The 17,047-nt window shown below is 32.4% G+C and overlaps 2 protein-coding genes, 1 long non-coding RNA gene and 2 other non-coding genes across 5 annotated transcripts in view; 3 read left to right on the top strand and 2 right to left on the bottom strand.

The window, feature by feature from the left end:
* The window catches only part of LOC103868699 (gibberellin 2-beta-dioxygenase 4), a 36,792-nt gene that overhangs the window by 19,255 nt on the left and 490 nt on the right, over positions 1-17,047 (top strand). The window contains exon 5 of the mRNA XM_033292076.1: positions 14,600-16,947. The gene's annotated coding sequence lies outside the window, so the exon portion shown is untranslated. The remainder of the gene's footprint in view (positions 1-14,599; positions 16,948-17,047) is intronic.
* On the bottom strand, positions 1,858-6,258 carry LOC103868697 (pectinesterase inhibitor 1-like). The gene is made up of 2 exons (XM_033292079.1): positions 5,572-6,258; positions 1,858-5,087 (listed from the first exon to the last, which is right to left on the bottom strand). Exon 2 carries the CDS (start codon positions 2,876-2,878, stop codon positions 2,345-2,347), a length of 534 nt encoding a protein of 177 aa, XP_033147970.1. The 5' UTR covers positions 2,879-5,087; positions 5,572-6,258; the 3' UTR covers positions 1,858-2,344.
* LOC117134498 lies at positions 9,805-9,879 on the top strand. Its single transcript, XR_004458683.1, has one exon. It is a non-coding gene; the product is annotated as a small nucleolar RNA R66 (small nucleolar RNA).
* On the top strand, positions 9,966-10,058 carry LOC117134529. The gene has a single exon (XR_004458714.1). It is a non-coding gene; the product is annotated as a small nucleolar RNA snoR118 (small nucleolar RNA).
* On the bottom strand, positions 11,098-14,559 carry LOC103868695. The gene is made up of 3 exons (XR_633006.2): positions 14,170-14,559; positions 13,359-14,108; positions 11,098-13,000 (listed from the first exon to the last, which is right to left on the bottom strand). It is a non-coding gene; the product is annotated as an uncharacterized LOC103868695 (long non-coding RNA).

The raw sequence follows: 17,047 nt of genomic DNA, 5'->3' as shown, positions 1-17,047 counted from the left end.
GCACCATGTATTTGAAGAGAGCTTTATAGTCTACACAAAACCATTACATTCTATCTTTTTATTCTTGACTAGCAGCACCGGGCTGGAGAAAAGACTTATGGTTTGCCTAATGATACATGATTCCATCATATCATTCATTAATACATCCACTTTGTTCCCTTGGAGATGTGAATTCCTATATGGTCATATAATCATCGGTGCAGCTCTCCGCGTAATGTGGTGGCATGTTCCCTGTGACCCAAAGGAAGAAGCCCTTCTAATATTTGGAAGATCCTCTTATACTCCCTTAGTAGGTCGCTTAGAGCTCTGCTAAGAACGATACTCTGTTCTGAAATGTTACCATAAAATAGTCCTTCAAGTAAATAGACTATTTCTTCTCTCTCGATTTCTCCATATACCTTAAAGATATTTTGTTTCACATCAGGGTATGGTCTCTGACAATTCTCACTCTCTGTTGATCATTCTGATAACTTAAGGTGTGAAGCCCCCAACTTATATGTGTTTCACCCAAGGTCTTGAGCCATGAATAACCAAGAACCACATCACCGGTTGTTTCCAATTCGAACAACAAAAATTCCTCGATAATCTCCATGCCTTGTATGGAAAATAAACTATGTTACACTTCTCGGATCCTTCAATGACTTGTCCATTAATGATGGCTAACCCGAACCTTGTAGTACTGGTCACTTGCAATATCTTCTTGTTCACCAATTGCGTAGATTTTAAGTTAGACGTACCTCATGAATCAATGAGTACCACCATCCTTGTAACTCTTTTGGTTCACATCATTTTCTTAGTCTTATTTGGTCAGAGACTCGCCGTAGATTTGAGGGATAGTGATAGCAACCCTTCGTTACTGGGTTTTAACTGTTCTTCTCTTTCTTGTAGGTTTAGATCTTAGAAACTATGCAGGGTTATAATGGAAACAGGAGATTTTGCAGGGTTAAAATCATAAAAGTGATTACATGTTTATTGTTTTTGATCATAAGGAGATAATTGTAATTTCACAACCTTTTTATATTAGTTTTACATTTGATTGTATATTTGGGGTATACTTTAGCAATTAAAATCAAGTTTTAGGTAATTTTTGGCAAATCCCCCTTAATTATTTGTACCATAACATATTTTTTATTTTGTGTTTAATTTTATATTATGTTATTTTGTAACATGATGCTAATTCAAATTCTTATCAGTTAGTGATATGTGTTTAACATGATTGTATTTGGGGTATACTTTATCAATTAAAATCAAGTTTTAAGTAATTTTTGGCAAGTCCCCCTTAATTATCTGTATCATAACATATGTTTTATTTTGTGTCTAGTTTTATATTATGTTATTTTGTAACATGATGCTAATTCAAATTCTTATCAGTTAGTGATATGCGTTTAACATGTACGCTGTTGTTTGAATATCCAAAGAAAGTGTTAGATTTTCTAATCTAATGATGCATCGTCTTTTGTATGTTATGCTCGATTTGTTTGTGTGCAAGAATACATGGATAATGGTTTGTAATATTTTCTTGTCACAGGATCTAAGATCTAAATTGTTGATAATATATTATATTTATTCGTTATTGTTGGTTTGTTGATGTTTTAGAAGTTATGAATGTTACTAATGCTTTTGATGCCGACGAGATTTTTTTCAATCCACAGCTACAAAAATTCTTGATTTCAAACTCAAGTTGCTTAATGATTGCTATTACTAGTGAGAAGATTTTGATCTAAAACTACACCCCCAAAATGAAATAGTAAAAAAAAAAAACAGAATTTAATATATCAATTATCATGGATACTAGAAATTAGATAAATTATATAATTTATAATTTAGATAAATATCATGATTATAATCTTTGATGGAAAATGTTTTTAAAAAATCTTTAAAATAGTTGTTTAGTTATTAGAGTTTTTGAAAGGTAAATTTTTTTTTTACTTTTGTAATACAGTATTATTATTATTTTATATTACTTTTGGATTTTTATTTTTTCTTTTTAATATTTTATTTATAAGGTTTGAAGTGGATATCCGACTAAAAATATTTATTTCTGTATATCTGAATGGCTAAGTATCGAATAAGATCACAAAATTGATAATATGAACGAAACAAATCGGATCAAATATAGTTTCAAAAACTAGGATAATCAATGTTACCCACCCTATCTAGTTGTAGTCACCATTTATGCTAAGATGGGTCTTTATTGATCCAATCAGCGCATGGACGAAATGATAATGTTGAAAATAAAAAACATTTGCTTACTTTATTATAATATATTCAGTATATAATAATGTAATTATCATCTTACCAATAATACAACTTAATCAGTCAAACACATGATGATGGTTTCAAATTAATATCTACGTGGTAGGATGTTAGAGATGACAAGAGTAATACCACAAAGATTCTTAATTCCCTTACTATTATTCAAAACAGAATCATCTACAGATCTCAATCTCTTCACATAATCTAGACATGTATCAGCTCCATCCAATGCAGCAGAAACTTTAGTTTTCAGCCCCTCACCCTCGCCAGAAGCTAAATGCTCAAAAGCTTCCTCGAGGTTTCCAATGGTGTTCTCGTATTCATCTAAGCATGATCTGTAAGCTAGTTTGGATCGGGGGTCGACACCTCCATCGATAATAGATTGGAGTCTTTTAAATGTTTGTGTTGCTTTTGCTTGTGTAGCATCAAGTGTGGCTTTCGCCAAGGCTTCAAGATTAGGAGATGAAAATTCTGAATTGAGAAAGTCAAGACAGAAAGATGGATCCAAAGTTTTGTCACAGATGGTGCTCATCTCTGAACTTGTGATCGCGTGCGAGGAACCGATTAAGAAAAGAAACATAAAAGAAGACAAGAATGCATTGTTCCTTAAATTTGCAACCATTCTTGTTTTCTCTGCTTTTTATTTTATCTTCTAGTTTATGATAGGAAATAACATCCGAAACAATGTGTATTTATATAGAGAATAGTTAACGTACAAGGCTTTAGTCAAAACGATTCAAGAATAGAAGTTGTTATGAGCGATGAAGAATTTTTCTGCATTGTTAGAAGAATTACAAATATAGTAAATAGCTATGCATAAGGCCACCTCCAACAACAGGCTCTTATAGGATTTTGTGTCAGAATCTCCGATATATTAATAGAGAATTATTTAAAAAAGTATAATTTTAAATTTGTATTAATTAAAAAAATATTTGTTTAAGTATTATTTAATTAAGATATCAATTTGGCTTATGTGACAGCATAAGAATCAATTAAAAAATTAATAAGTTCAAAATTCAATTGCTAGGAAAACTAATACTAACACAAACATAAATGCATATAATAAACTTAATACTCGGCGATATGATTATTAACTTAGTACTCTGTGTAACCACTTAGTAAATATTTAAACTATTTTATTTATGGTATTATAATAACCACTTGAGCGTTTGCTAACTGTTAAATATAAAATTCTTGACGTTTGTTTATTATTTTGTTCACCTAAACCATATAGAAAAATAGCACAAATTAACAAAGCGTATAATGAATTAAAAAAATTAAAGACAGAGCAACACCGGATAACACTATTATCGAGAAGAAAGCAAAGCAACACAATTGAAAGTTTTGTTTCGTCGTCAGTACATTGTCCGCAACATTTCACAACCTTGGAGTTTAACAAAATTGTAATTTTCATAACAAAAAAAAAAACAATAATTCACAAATGAGCGGTAACCAAAATTGTATTTCAAATGTTCATTGTTAGTAGGTCCAAAACTTTGTTGATGTGAGAATCTCTAATTCATTTGTGTAATTGTTATTCTGTGTTGCTGCAGACTATTATATGCTTCGAAGAGACACAATATATACTCAGAAGAGACATAGTCTATCATATTATCAAGAATCAATTTCTAATATATACTCAAGTTTTGTAAGCTATATAATTAGAAAACAACTACTTATTTTGAACTATCTATAATTAAGGTCGCTTAAATGTTCTTTTTAATTAATTAAGCCGAAAGAGATCGTACACGGCTGGTATTATTAACGTTAGACAATAATCCTAAAATTTGAACCAAATTTTTGTGATAAACAATTTTAGAATCAAACTCTTTTGGTAAATTTAAATTAATTGTTCTTATACCAGGATGTTTAAATAAATAAGAAACTTTTTCACCAAGTTAATGCTTCCACCAAATTTTTAAGCTTGATAATTTTTTTGAAGAAGCTCTATATAGCAAGTTTAATTTAAGATAAAAATATACTTTGTCACCAAGTCTATAATTCCGACCATTGAAAAAAACTTTCCAAATATGTTTATGGTAGTTATTGAAAATTTACATAAATATTGACTCAATGTATCACGCTAAAATATGATTTCTAGGTAATTAATACTAATTATTTTAAATTTTCAAACAATCCGAAAACCTACTTATGTCTACTATATATATACTGTTGAATTTTCCCTTATAAATACCATCAAATTTCTTAACAGCTCTTAATTTATGATTATAGGAGAGTATCAATGATATCACATTTAAATTGTTTGATTTGGGCTTCTATACTTTTTCTATGTGTATCAAATATTTATAATTAGTTAATTACTCTATATTAAAAAAAACATCAATACCAAATATATTTTGACCACAAAAACACATGTATTCAGAAATAATCAGATTATGCAATATGAAAACATACGTCTTTTAATAAATAATTCATCCTGCAGTGCAAGGCACAAGCCTTATCCTAGTTTAAATTATAAAAAAAAAAGTGGAAACAGAAGAAAAAAAGTATCTGATTTACTGATTTATTAGAAACCTATTTAAAACTATTTTTGATATGTGTTACTTGTGGAGATTAATTCGAAATATCTCTCTCTCTCTTGAAAAAAATCTTTTTTCTCCCCTTATTAAAATATTACTTATTATTTATATATTTTTAAATAGAAAACATGGGTCCAAGGTGGGTAAAGACTTTAGAACCCTTAATGAATTTTCATTATTACTAACCCAACGACTTCTTACTTAGGTTACCCACCCATATAAAAATTAAAAATATATTTTTTCATAAATTTAATTTAAACAAAAGAAATAATCATAAACTTGGATCCTACGCTATTAGATGTCCCACATCGTGTAATAACATGATTTTTGAGCAATATATATGTGTATGGACAATTTTCACTCTTGAGCTAGCTTTTGGGTGTGAGTTAGGTCCATCACTAATATGGTATCAGAGTCCATGGTTAAGTCCAGCAGATGGTTTCCCATATAAACAGTTTCATATCTATGTAGCTTGTAAAAATGGCTCATTTTCCTGTGGTATTTCCGAGATGTTGGAATTGGACTATTTCCACTCGACCGTTTCCTGTCCACATCTCAAGAGGGGCTATTAAATTATCCCATATCGTGTAATAACATGATCTTTGGACAATATATATATGTATGAATACCCACATATATATATATATATATATATATATATTAGTGATGAGACTAACTCACACCCAAAAGCTAGCTCAAGAGCAGAAGATTGCCACATCACATATATATTGCCCAAGGATACAACATATCCACGATGTGGGATGTTAATATACACCTTTTTCTCTTCGTCGTATTCCCATCGACTCTTCCATTTTTTTCCGCAATCAAAGGGAATGAAATCTGCAAAGTCCATGGAACTAGCTCAGTATTTATTTGCGACCGAGGTCTTCACGGCAAGCTTTTACTTGGCATATCATTGACCAATTTTGTTTTGATTATCTCTATTTTGTTTCCCGATAAGCATTGTATATGCCGTGTTATACACCGATTTCTCTTCGATTCTCCTCAGTTTGCTTGCGAATTTTGATTCCGAGACAGAGATGCAGGACACAGAGGCTAGCCATCACAAGCTCTCTGATGGAAGCTCTTCGATCAATCTGAACATCACAAGCTCTCCAATCGAAGGAGACAATTGCAGTGGAAGGGGATTATCCAAGGAAGTGAAAGCAGTGGAAGACCTAGTCTTCTTTTTCTCGTTAAGAGCTCCAAGACCATTCTTCTCCATCAAAGATCCTTTATGTGCCTTTTGAAGAGGTTTAGGTATAAATTGTATCAATTTGGAGGATTTCACTTGACATTTCAATTAAAAGACGATGGCACAAGTGCCCAAAAGCCGACGACTCTATCTGAAGATCATTGTTAAAGAGGCTAAATTTTTTGGACAATCCGTCAAAAGAAGAGTTAGCTTCATGTTTTACGGATGTTATGACTCAGATAGCTCAAGACGTAGGTCTTTTCAATATTTTTTTTGAAGATCTTATTCAAATGATTGTAAGCGGATATTGCTACTAAGCGTTGTATTGTTTGCTTTCGTTTTGCAGCTTGTGATGTCAGGGGATCACCTTTCTCGCATAAGAAAATTGGTCAGTATTTCTACCTTGTAACGACTGGTTGTGGGTTTGCCCTATCCATTTTGTCTAACTTGATGGGATATTACCTTATGGTATCACTTTGTTCAAGTAATACTTTGAGGTCTAAGGTTAGATTTCCTTTAAGTTTCAGTTAGCTACAAAGGAATCAAATATTATTAGTTTCTATAGGATTTCTGATGTCTTTAATAACAGGGAGGCGAGTTGTCGAACCATAACTTGTTGGCAATGCCGGTAATACTCGAGCAAAAGGACAATGTTGACGCTCTTGTACAGAAGGTAAGCATGCTCCTCTGTCTTTCTCAGTGCATTAGTGATGAGGTTCTATCTCTATTAATGTTAGTTTTGTTTGTTGTATTCAATTTATTCTGGCGAATTTCACAGTCTGGTCTAGAACAGAAGTGAGTTGAGGAAGACAAGAACTGGGTCGACCGATCTTCATCGACAAGGAATCATATCAGCAATAACCGGAGGTTTAAGCGGAGTAGTGTGATATCAAGTTTATGGCAGAGGCAAACTGAAGAGAATACGAAATGAACACAGACAGTTTTGTAATCAGATCAGATTAAATAAAGAAAAATATTTAAATATATGTTAATATTTAATTATACACTCAATTTGAGCATGTTTCATTTGAATAAAATGCTCATATTAATTTTTTTTTATAAAATGTCGGATTAAATTTTAAAAGTCTTGTTTTTTCTTTTACAAACACATTTTGTTTGTCAGTAAATATTATGTTGAGGTAATATATCACATTACACCTTCCATCATTTACAAATAATTAAAAAGTATTAAAACATTTGTATCTTCTTATTTTAGATTTTAAAAATGTTTTATGTTTCATAAAAAAAAAATTTTTGCTCATATTAAAATAATAATATAAAATGTACGCATGTAAAACATGTATCATAGCACATGTTAAAATAATAATTTAAAAAATACTCATGTAAAACGTGCATCCATTATATACATAAATTAAATATTCTAATTACATTTAGTAATTCTTGGTAATCTTCAAGGTAGTAGTAATACTATGTTACACATAGTAATACTTTGGCAAATGTTAAGTTTTATTAATAAAACCATATCCAAATAAAATATTTGATAGTAAAACCAATGATTTAATACAATGAATGTCATTAAGGAAGAATATTACATAAACAGTTTACCAGAAGTAAGTTTTTTTTATAGATTCTTCTTACTATAACTTTATGATTCACACAATAACCATGAAAGTTAAGGAATCATTTTGGAAAAATGATAAATATTCTTAAAATTATAGAAAATAATCATCTAAATAGTTTTAATAGTCTTATTTACTATATACATAATCTACTAATAGACCATGTTCTAAAACGCAGCGCCTAGACCCGAGAACTCGCCAGAAAAACGGTAGGCGGGGTGGTGCCACCGCGATTATGGTGAAATCGGTTCAAAACTCGGAATTTAAAAAAAAAACTCAGATTTTTGTTCATTATTAAATTGAAATCAAAGCTTGAATGATAGATTTAGAATAATGGAGCGTAAATCATTAAAAAGAAACGTAAAAACATAACATAAAACTTGTTTGAAAATAGCCGTCGGCCAAACTAAGGTTACAGAACCCGTAGGTGGAGAAGATGAGGATAGGAATTGTCCATTTTGTCCCTCATTTAAGTTAAAATACAAAAATAAAAATCTCCCCTATGTGGGGATTTGAACTGGTGACCTGTTTTCTTATCATTAACCCATTTAACCACTGAACCAAGTGATATGTTTGGACAATAATTGGAAGTAAACTTATAGATTAGTAAATGTAAGTATAATAGTTCTATAATTACTCCCCATTAATCTCCGTGTAATCCCCGAATAATTGATTCGACGCTAGGCTCAGATCAACCGAACGCGTAACGCCTAGCGAATTTTTAAACATGGCTAATAGATAATATATGTGTTCTATATGTTAACTACTAGGGCCGGCCCGTCCTACGGGCGGGATGCATATTCAAAAATAATTGAAATAGTTTGAATAAATAATTATTTTAATTTTTATTAGTTAAAAATATAAATAGTAGTTAAATTATGTACTTTTTTAAAAGTCTAAATAAACTATGATATTTTGATAATTAGTTAAGTATTCTTTTTTTTTGAAGTGGCATTACATCAGTTCTTGCCGAAAATAAAGTAAGGACAATTTTAAAGTTGAGGTTAGTCTTTGACAATTCATATTTTTATGTATAGAGAGCAAAGGTATACATGCAAGTCTTTGTTTTGATTATTTAGATCTATTGTTGCATAACTATGTTTTCTATTTTTCTCAACCGACTTAGCCATTCTACTAATTTGGTATTTTGTTTTAAGTTTAAAATTGTTTGTTTTTCTCATTTTCATCAAATTAAATAAAACATGATTTTTATTGGTAAATATTTGTTCTAGAAATATATTTATAAAATAAAAAATATTATATTTTAAAGTTAGTGTAAGGAATATATATTTATGTTTAAATGAATCTGATTTCTAATCATATAAACTAATTTTTATCTAGGATAAATATAGTTATATTGTTTTTGTATAAAACCAAATAAACCGAAAACTGATAGTATATAAACCGAAACAAACCAAATTAAATATGAATCCAATATGGTAGTTAATTTTTATAAACCAAAATACCAAAAAAAACTAAAAAAAATTAACCGAAATCAAACAGGAATCCGGAATGAACATGCCTAGATAGAGACATTAGAAGGAAGCACTGTTTTAACAGCCTAATCAGTAGATATAAATGTTAAATTAGTAATAAGTAGATTAAATAAAGATCCAAATATAAAAAGATGTGGAGAGGAAAAAGGATTTTTTTTTTTTTGTTAACAAAAGGGAAAGCAACGAATCGTATTTTTATACTATTAGTCCTTTGAACAAAAAAATATATACTATTAGTCCTTCTCTTCCCCCATGTGATGCACTATCCTATCCTGTTGAATTATATTATTGTTTTGTTTGACGATAGAAACACAGACATGAAGGAAAAAAATCTAACTGGACTTATACAAAGGTTATGGGTTTTCTTTGAGGCAGCCCAATAGTGAATTAAAAGACCCATTAATCTATGACTTAGAAGCAAGGCCTATTTACGGCCACAAAACCCTAGCTCCATCATATCCCAATGTATACATAAGAAACACTTCCAGCTGATTCTCGCTCTGTAATTTACTCTTTTTTTTATATATGTTTATAATCTTTTTTTCCTTGATTAGATTCGCTTTTAAGATTGATTATACTGTAGAGTTTTTGATAGCTTCTTAGATTGAGAGGCGATAAATTTTAGCAGGGGCGTTGAGTCGCTTTGCCTATGTGAATCATGCGTAGCCAATAATCTCCTGCTAGATTTTATATCTATTTGTTCTTTTTTCTTTTTTTTTTGCATGTTTCTATAAGGATCCAATGATGGCATGAAATCTTTGAGACCTGATTTTTATTGATGAAACGCTGTAAGCATTTTTACTCTTGAGGATCCTTATTATTTTTTTACACATTTGTTTTCATGTTAATAATCCTAATTAGAAAAGGTGATGAATTTGATCAAAAAAAAAAAAAAAGCGAAGGTGATGAATATGCACTGGGCTCTGAGTTGTTGATTGACATTCAACTTCTTTTTGATGCATAACGCAGCCTAGAAAGCTTAATCTGATTTTCAGTTGTTTCATTATATAATCGTCCGTTTTGCTTTCTTTTTGTGTATTTCTTGGTTAAACATAGTAACAACAAAAATTAGAAGAACTAACTTGTGCACAGCTGTGACTTCTCTGTCGTTTGCTATTCAATAAATATTTTTTCATCTCCACGCTTCTATAGCTTTCTCTGAATTTTCTGCATCTTAGAACTTCCAATTACTCTCTCATCTAGAACTAAAATCTTAACTCACCCATTCAGCTTTCTACTTCCACACCCCTCACTCGAAAACAACTAAGATTATGTCTTTCTCTCTCTTTAACAACTACTAGGGGATGGTCCGCCCTACGGGCGGATGAATGAGTTTACTCTAAAACTATTTTATATTAAAATATATTTAAATTTTATAAACTATCTAAAATTTGTTTATATTGAAAATAATAAATATAATTTATTTTTATTCTAAAATTATATTTTAAATTTTATTAAATTTTATGGGTTTGAGTTGAAAAGACCACTAACATTTTTTTTTCTGGAGAACAAAAATTATTAATTAGAAAATTATGGAAAATGTAATTATTTATATTTTTCTATTTCAATCTGATATAGTTGAAGAAAATTTAAAATAAGAATAAATAATATTTTTTTCTAAGAGTAGTAGATTTTAATATTGTTACAATGACTAATTTCTCGCGATAATTTAATACACCTACCTCCAAGCTAAACCAACTGAAAAAGTTTTTTTTTTGTTATTGATATTTTTATTATTATTTTTATTGTTTTAAATTTTCTTATTATTTTTTTATGTTATATATCTGTATTGGTTGCTTAATATTTATTGATTCAATTATTATGATATATGTAGTCTATTGCGATTGTCCGAAAACAAAAAAATAGTCTATTGTGAATTGTGGTGTTCATATTGTTTGTATCAACTCCAATGTGTGTGTGACAATTGGTTGTTAGATATTATTTATTTGAGTGTATTGTGAATAATCAACATGTAGATTACATGCTCTTTTATATATTTTTGGAATGATCCTTATGATTTCTTGTCTTTGATATCAAGATGTGCTCTAAGAAATTAGCTACATGACGTTTATTGTGCTACCATGGGTTTATCATTATTTTTTTTTTGGACAAATGGGTTTATCATTATTATTATCTTTTGATAATACAGTGGTATTATTATCCTGATTCCTGACCACTGTCCCGTTCTTGTCTTTTGGTTGATAAATTTGCAATCGTGATAGAAAATTACATAATCCTAACCAAACTTTAAGCTGATAGATTAATTGTTATTATCATTAAGCGATAGATTGATTTTCAACTTTTTAGAAGTACTCAGTGAATGTTATATGGGTTACCAATACATAAAAATATCAGGAAATAGGCTATCGAGACATTTTTACGGGACAATTTTACCAAGTCATTCTAATTTATAAGAGCTAAACTATCTAAAGTGGTGTAATTCATAAAAGATTGAAAATTGGTAACACCATATCTCAGGGTGTCTCGGAAGTCTTAGTTTGACGACCACCATTTAATTCACTCCTTATAGTATGTTGCCGCCTAAAACCAATCACGCTTTATGTATCCAAAGAAACCACTCCACCATGTTGAGTTGTTTCGGGATTTGGTTAGGATTATTAGGCTTTCTAATTTGGACATAATTAACATCTACTCGCATTTCTCCCCAATAATCTATAGTTCCACAATATTAGTAGTGATAATAATAATAATAATAATAATAATATCATTTCAAGCATTTTAAACAATACTTATCAACATTCATCAACCAATTATGAATGCATGTTTAAGAGAAGACGTATACCAAAGAATTTGAGACATTTCACATGAGGAATAAGATTCAATATTACTACTAAACAATAATTTGAGGCTCTATCTTAGATTCTGTATGAGTTTGAAGACGAAATGAGTGTTTTAAAAATTCTTTGTTGGGAGAAGATCCCATATCACAAAAGCTTGTATCCATGCTTACTTCTTAATTTTGAAGTGGCTGTCGAAGCTGCTTTAACATAAGAGTTTCCTTTCGTGTCGATGTAGTGCTAGTATCTTAGTGTTTGAGGATTAATATCCAAACAATTTGTTTACTGCAACTTATACATAGTATATCATGAATTTCTGTCATTGATCTGAAAATCAACAAAAAAAATCTGAAAATGCACCAACTGCTAAGCTCACTCAGAGTTTCTGTGTATCTAATTGAGAAGATCTTTCGTTGCTCAATATCTATTATTTTAAATATAGAAAAATGTTTACAATTGGTAATCGTGAAGAGTAATGAACGTCATGATTATATGATATGAAGGGTCTAATTGATGATAGATATTTTTGGGAAAGATTTTTACACCTTTCCAAGTCTCGACAATGGCTTCAACTTTAGCGAGATCTACTCTTCTTAAACACAATCCTCTACCCCATCATAAATCGATCATCAATGCCTCTGTATCTCCACCTCTCTATAATCCACTTTGACACACGTCAACCGCCGCGATTTCATTGCCTTGTTGGTTGCATTAGCGCTTCTTATATCACTACATACTTGGATCCTAACTTGCTGACCCCACATTTTGAAGAACTCTCTTTGAATTTTCCATGTCTGGAACCGACAGTGAATCCAGATAGAAGCTTTGACATTACTATACATATATTTGCAGAAAGCATTATAGATCTTCATCATATGCTCTTAGCCTCTTCTTCGATGTTGGCAAACTGGATAACCTTTGACTGTGCCATGCCGCCTTCATCGCATTATCCCGAAACGCTCTGAATCTGAGCCGCTGCTTTTGCGGCAGTTTGGTATGCCACCATAGCATCGGTAAGATTAAGTTAATCATCTAGGTGAGGTCCTCAGTTTGACACCTCCCCCTTGCAAGCCTCATGGCATCCTCTACTTGCCAGCAACCTTCATGTTCATAAACTGAGACACCAAACATTTCTCTGAAAGATAAGCAGATAAACCATGAAATTCCCTTCGTTGTGCCAAACTCTATAACACAATATTAATATACAATTATTTTAAAAGATGATGGTGAATGGACATTACACCCTGATTTTATGCCTGAAACCTAAACCAAGATTCATATTCACAATGTTTAATGGCATTTGCAAGGTAAAGAAATGATATTGAAATGAGGGTAAGACCAGCGAAAGTGGTGTAGTTGACAAAGTGGAAGTCATATATTTGTTGAAAAACAGAACTTACTTAATGTAGTAGAACCTAGATCTGGAACATAAGCAGTTGCAGATTAAAAATTCACAAGACTTTATTAGGATATATTGGAGGTGTAAACATTACCGTTTGTATATACATAAACAAACCAATGCTTTCTTCCACACAATCAAAGAGACCGCAGCTGAAGATGTATTCAAATTTGGTAAGAGAGTCATTTGCATCTGCCGCTTTATAAGATGAGCTACAAAGTAAGTTTTTCGTCAAAAGTTAAAAAAAAAAAACGGAAACCTCGAGAACAAATAAATGTTGACTTCTAAAAGCTGAGAAGAAGTAGTGATATGAGAAGCTTTGAACTAACTTATAAAACGAATTCTAAATTTATTTACATGTTTGCTTCAGGACATCTCCGTATGTAACTGAAATCTCCAACATTGTTTCCTGAGCATCATTTTGTAGATTTATATACATATTTTAAACAAAAGCTGATTAGCAAATTAGGAAAAATAACCTGAACGAACCGTAGATATTCCTGGTGAGAGGCTAAGACGATAAAGTTGTTGGTAAAATTGTGTGTGAGGCAATTCGTCGAACACTTGGTGACTTGCATCCAGATGGTCCTGCAAGGTTTTCGTCCTCTTTCGTGGTCAGTGAGACGCCATGTTCCCGCTCCTGCTGAACACGTCTTATTCAATCTCGTCTCGTTGAAGAGCCACCTGGCGCATATGTTTCTCGTTCTTAACCTCAACGCCGCCTAATCCTGGAGATCCAGGCGGAATCCATCTCAACATGTTTGATTTCTGCTCTATCACTCCGCCTTGTTTCATTCTCCCTCCTTTGAACGGTCTCTATACTTTTGCTTCTGATATGTCCTCCCTTTAGAAAAGAAATGTAAGTTAATATACAGATTGATGAAAAAGGACATGGGAGGTATTACCGATTCTTCCGAGGAGCAACAGTCTTTTCCTTGTCATGGGATTTCGAGGAAGTCATTAGATTTGATGTCATCATGTCGATTGAGGTGCTGAGGAGGATCATCGTGAAACAGAAACAAAGAGAGGAAGAGAAAAGGGTCTCACGATTCGATCTAGCAAATCGGGGTCTGGAGAAATGAGAAAGGGAAACGTCGAATCACTCCGCTCTCAGATCGCGAAAGGCGTGAAGAAGAAGGCGTGAAGAAGAAGGCGAAAGCAAGGAAGATGGGCTTACTGGGCCAATAACATTAACATTCTGTCTTAAAAAAAATCGTAGCCCAACAATCCACAGCCGAGATGATATGTCAAAAAGAAATCTTCTGATTGGCTGATTTTAATTGAGGACGTGGACAGCCTCCCTACTCCTCATATATCCCTTTTAATATAGTATAGATTTTATTCTTAACCTTTTTTTCTTTTTTTCCCTTTCAAGCTTTACCATCTCTGTTTTTGTATAGAGAAATATATCACCTTACAAAATTTTAAAACGTTTTTTTCCTAAAAAAAATCTATCCCTATACTGATCTTCTAAGAAGAACCTGTGTACCTTCGATGGCATGACTTGCAGAGACGAAAATGTTTCTTCAATTGATCTCAGCTCCATGTCGATTGTGTTTGTAAGGTTTTTGTGTTATTATGATTGTGAGGAATGAAATTGTGAATTTCTGGAAAAAAACTAACCTATTTATAATTGCAGATTCACCGACTGTGAGAAAATAGGATTCAATGAATGTTAATTTGGAGATTAATGAGAATGACTGAATGCATATGAGATCTGTAACGTTTCCGATTTTGGAAAGCAAGTAAGAAGCCACACGAACCGGCACCGAAGGCGGTTTCCACCAGAGATTTCCCGGGTTTCCAACCCTCGTAACCCAGCTGGAGATCCATTGTTAACCCTAGACGGCCGTTCTTCGATAGTCTTGAAGATGAAGATAGTCTCTAATCACCCACTTAACCAATACTCTTTAGCTCAAACCTTGTATTAGAAGCCCACGGCCTATATTTTTAAGTCTAAAGCAATTCTTGGTATGAAAGCCCATCAATAACAATAACATCATCGATGAAAGAACAATTTGATATTTCAGACCGACACGTGTTACCAATAGCTTCTAACATAAGTAAAACGCTGAGTTTTGAAGACAGGGACAGGTGTCGCATTCAGAGAGCTCGACTTTCTGACCTGGCGCTGACGTGGCTTCACAGAAGTGAAGCAAACATATTTATATATATATATATATAGATATATAGATATGCACTACTTGCAATATATAGGGGTTTCAAATTACAGTGTTATCTAAAACTCACGAGAAAAAAAAAACTCTCTGATGGTGACGTTGACGGCGATCTCGAACTAGGGTTCGATGGGCTATCGGTGGTGGAATCGGGGGAATCAATGGATTAGGAAGGATCGACATGAGAATATGGAAGATCTTCATTGGTATGAAGGTTAAGGGAAGTTACGATATCCAAAGGAGGATTCTTTCATGTCGTTGAGGAATTTTTGGACAAATGGAAATATCAGAACTAAAAGGTGGTGGGATTCGTGGAGATCCTTGAATCGAATCGGCTCACGATTGTATTGGTCATCCCTCATTCAATCTCAGGATCCCCTAGGTATGATTTACGATCTCTTCACAGCTAGGATAATCTGAAGATTATGGATCAATCCGTACAAGAAGTGAAGGCATTTGAGCTTTTGGTTTTTTCTGGTTTGGTTGTTTTTGATGTTTTGATAAGCGCTGTGAGCATTCTTATTTACTTTATTTATGGAGTTTACTGGTTTACTAGTATGCTTTTGATGTCTCTTAAGTCTCATTATAAGCTCAGGCTATGGATTAAATTGTTCTCATATCGGGAGGCTTCTCTTTCTTTGAAATGAGACAAATATTTGTATCATTTAAACTCTCACTCATTACACCATTGAAAAGTAATTTACTAACCATATAGGTTAAATCTGTCTTCACTATATCCAAAAACTTCTGATAGAAAAGATATGTCATCCCATCAAGTCATAGAGTGTTTTCTAGATGTATCGCAAATAAGGCAAATTTGAGTCTCCATTCTATAACAGGAAAGATAAGATCTTTGTTAATCGAATATGTGATGGTTATAGTTACATTGACTAATGCTTCATCGATATCATCCAGATTGGAAGATTCAAAACTTGCGTCTTAAATAACTAGTAACAGTTGTTACAAGTCTCTTTTCGTTTTTAACCATATTGCGTGAATCACATCCATTAATCTTGTAATTCGGTGTTTGACTTGTCATTGTTTTGTCAAGGCATAAAAAAGATTGAATTTGTATCCCCTTTTCGCAACAAAAAATCTATACTTTTTGTTTCTAAACATTTTTCATGTCTTAAGAGATTTAGATAATAATCTATATATATAAAGAAATGTGCCTCTCTCCTTATTAGGACATGTCATCAAGTCGTTCTTTTTAACGGCGACACGTGTCCACTTTTATAAACGTACCGTATCAATTACTATCATGGTTTGTGTGAATGGGCTTTGTGTGATTGTGCGTGTTATCCAGCCCGAATATATCGATAGGCCTCTAACCCTAGAACGTCTGTTAACAAATCAGAAGATGGGAAAGAGCTTTGATAAAGAAAAATGGGAAAGAGCAGGAGAAAAGACTGACGGAGACTGAGCGGTAGAGAAAGCGAGAGTCACCACCCCCGATCTCCTCTCTGCCACGCCGGATCTCTCTCTCCTGTGCCTCGCTCTGTCACGGTTACATCTCTCTCTCTCTCTCTCTCTCTCTCTCTCTCTCTCTCTCTCTCTCTCTCTCTCTCTCTCTCTCTCTCTCTCTCTCTCTCTCTCTCTCTCTCTC

This window comes from Brassica rapa, chromosome A05 (genome assembly GCF_000309985.2).
Source record: "Brassica rapa cultivar Chiifu-401-42 chromosome A05, CAAS_Brap_v3.01, whole genome shotgun sequence".
In the NCBI taxonomy this organism is placed as follows: Eukaryota; Viridiplantae; Streptophyta; class Magnoliopsida; order Brassicales; family Brassicaceae; genus Brassica; species Brassica rapa.
Note: the sequence above shows the minus strand (reverse complement) of the source record. Positions and strands in the feature narration are given on the sequence as shown.

Excerpts from the sequence above, each read along its gene's own strand:
- LOC103868697 (XM_033292079.1), bottom strand. The coding sequence starts at position 2,878 with ATGGTTGCAAATTTAAGGAACAATGCATTCTTGTCTTCTTTTATGTTT.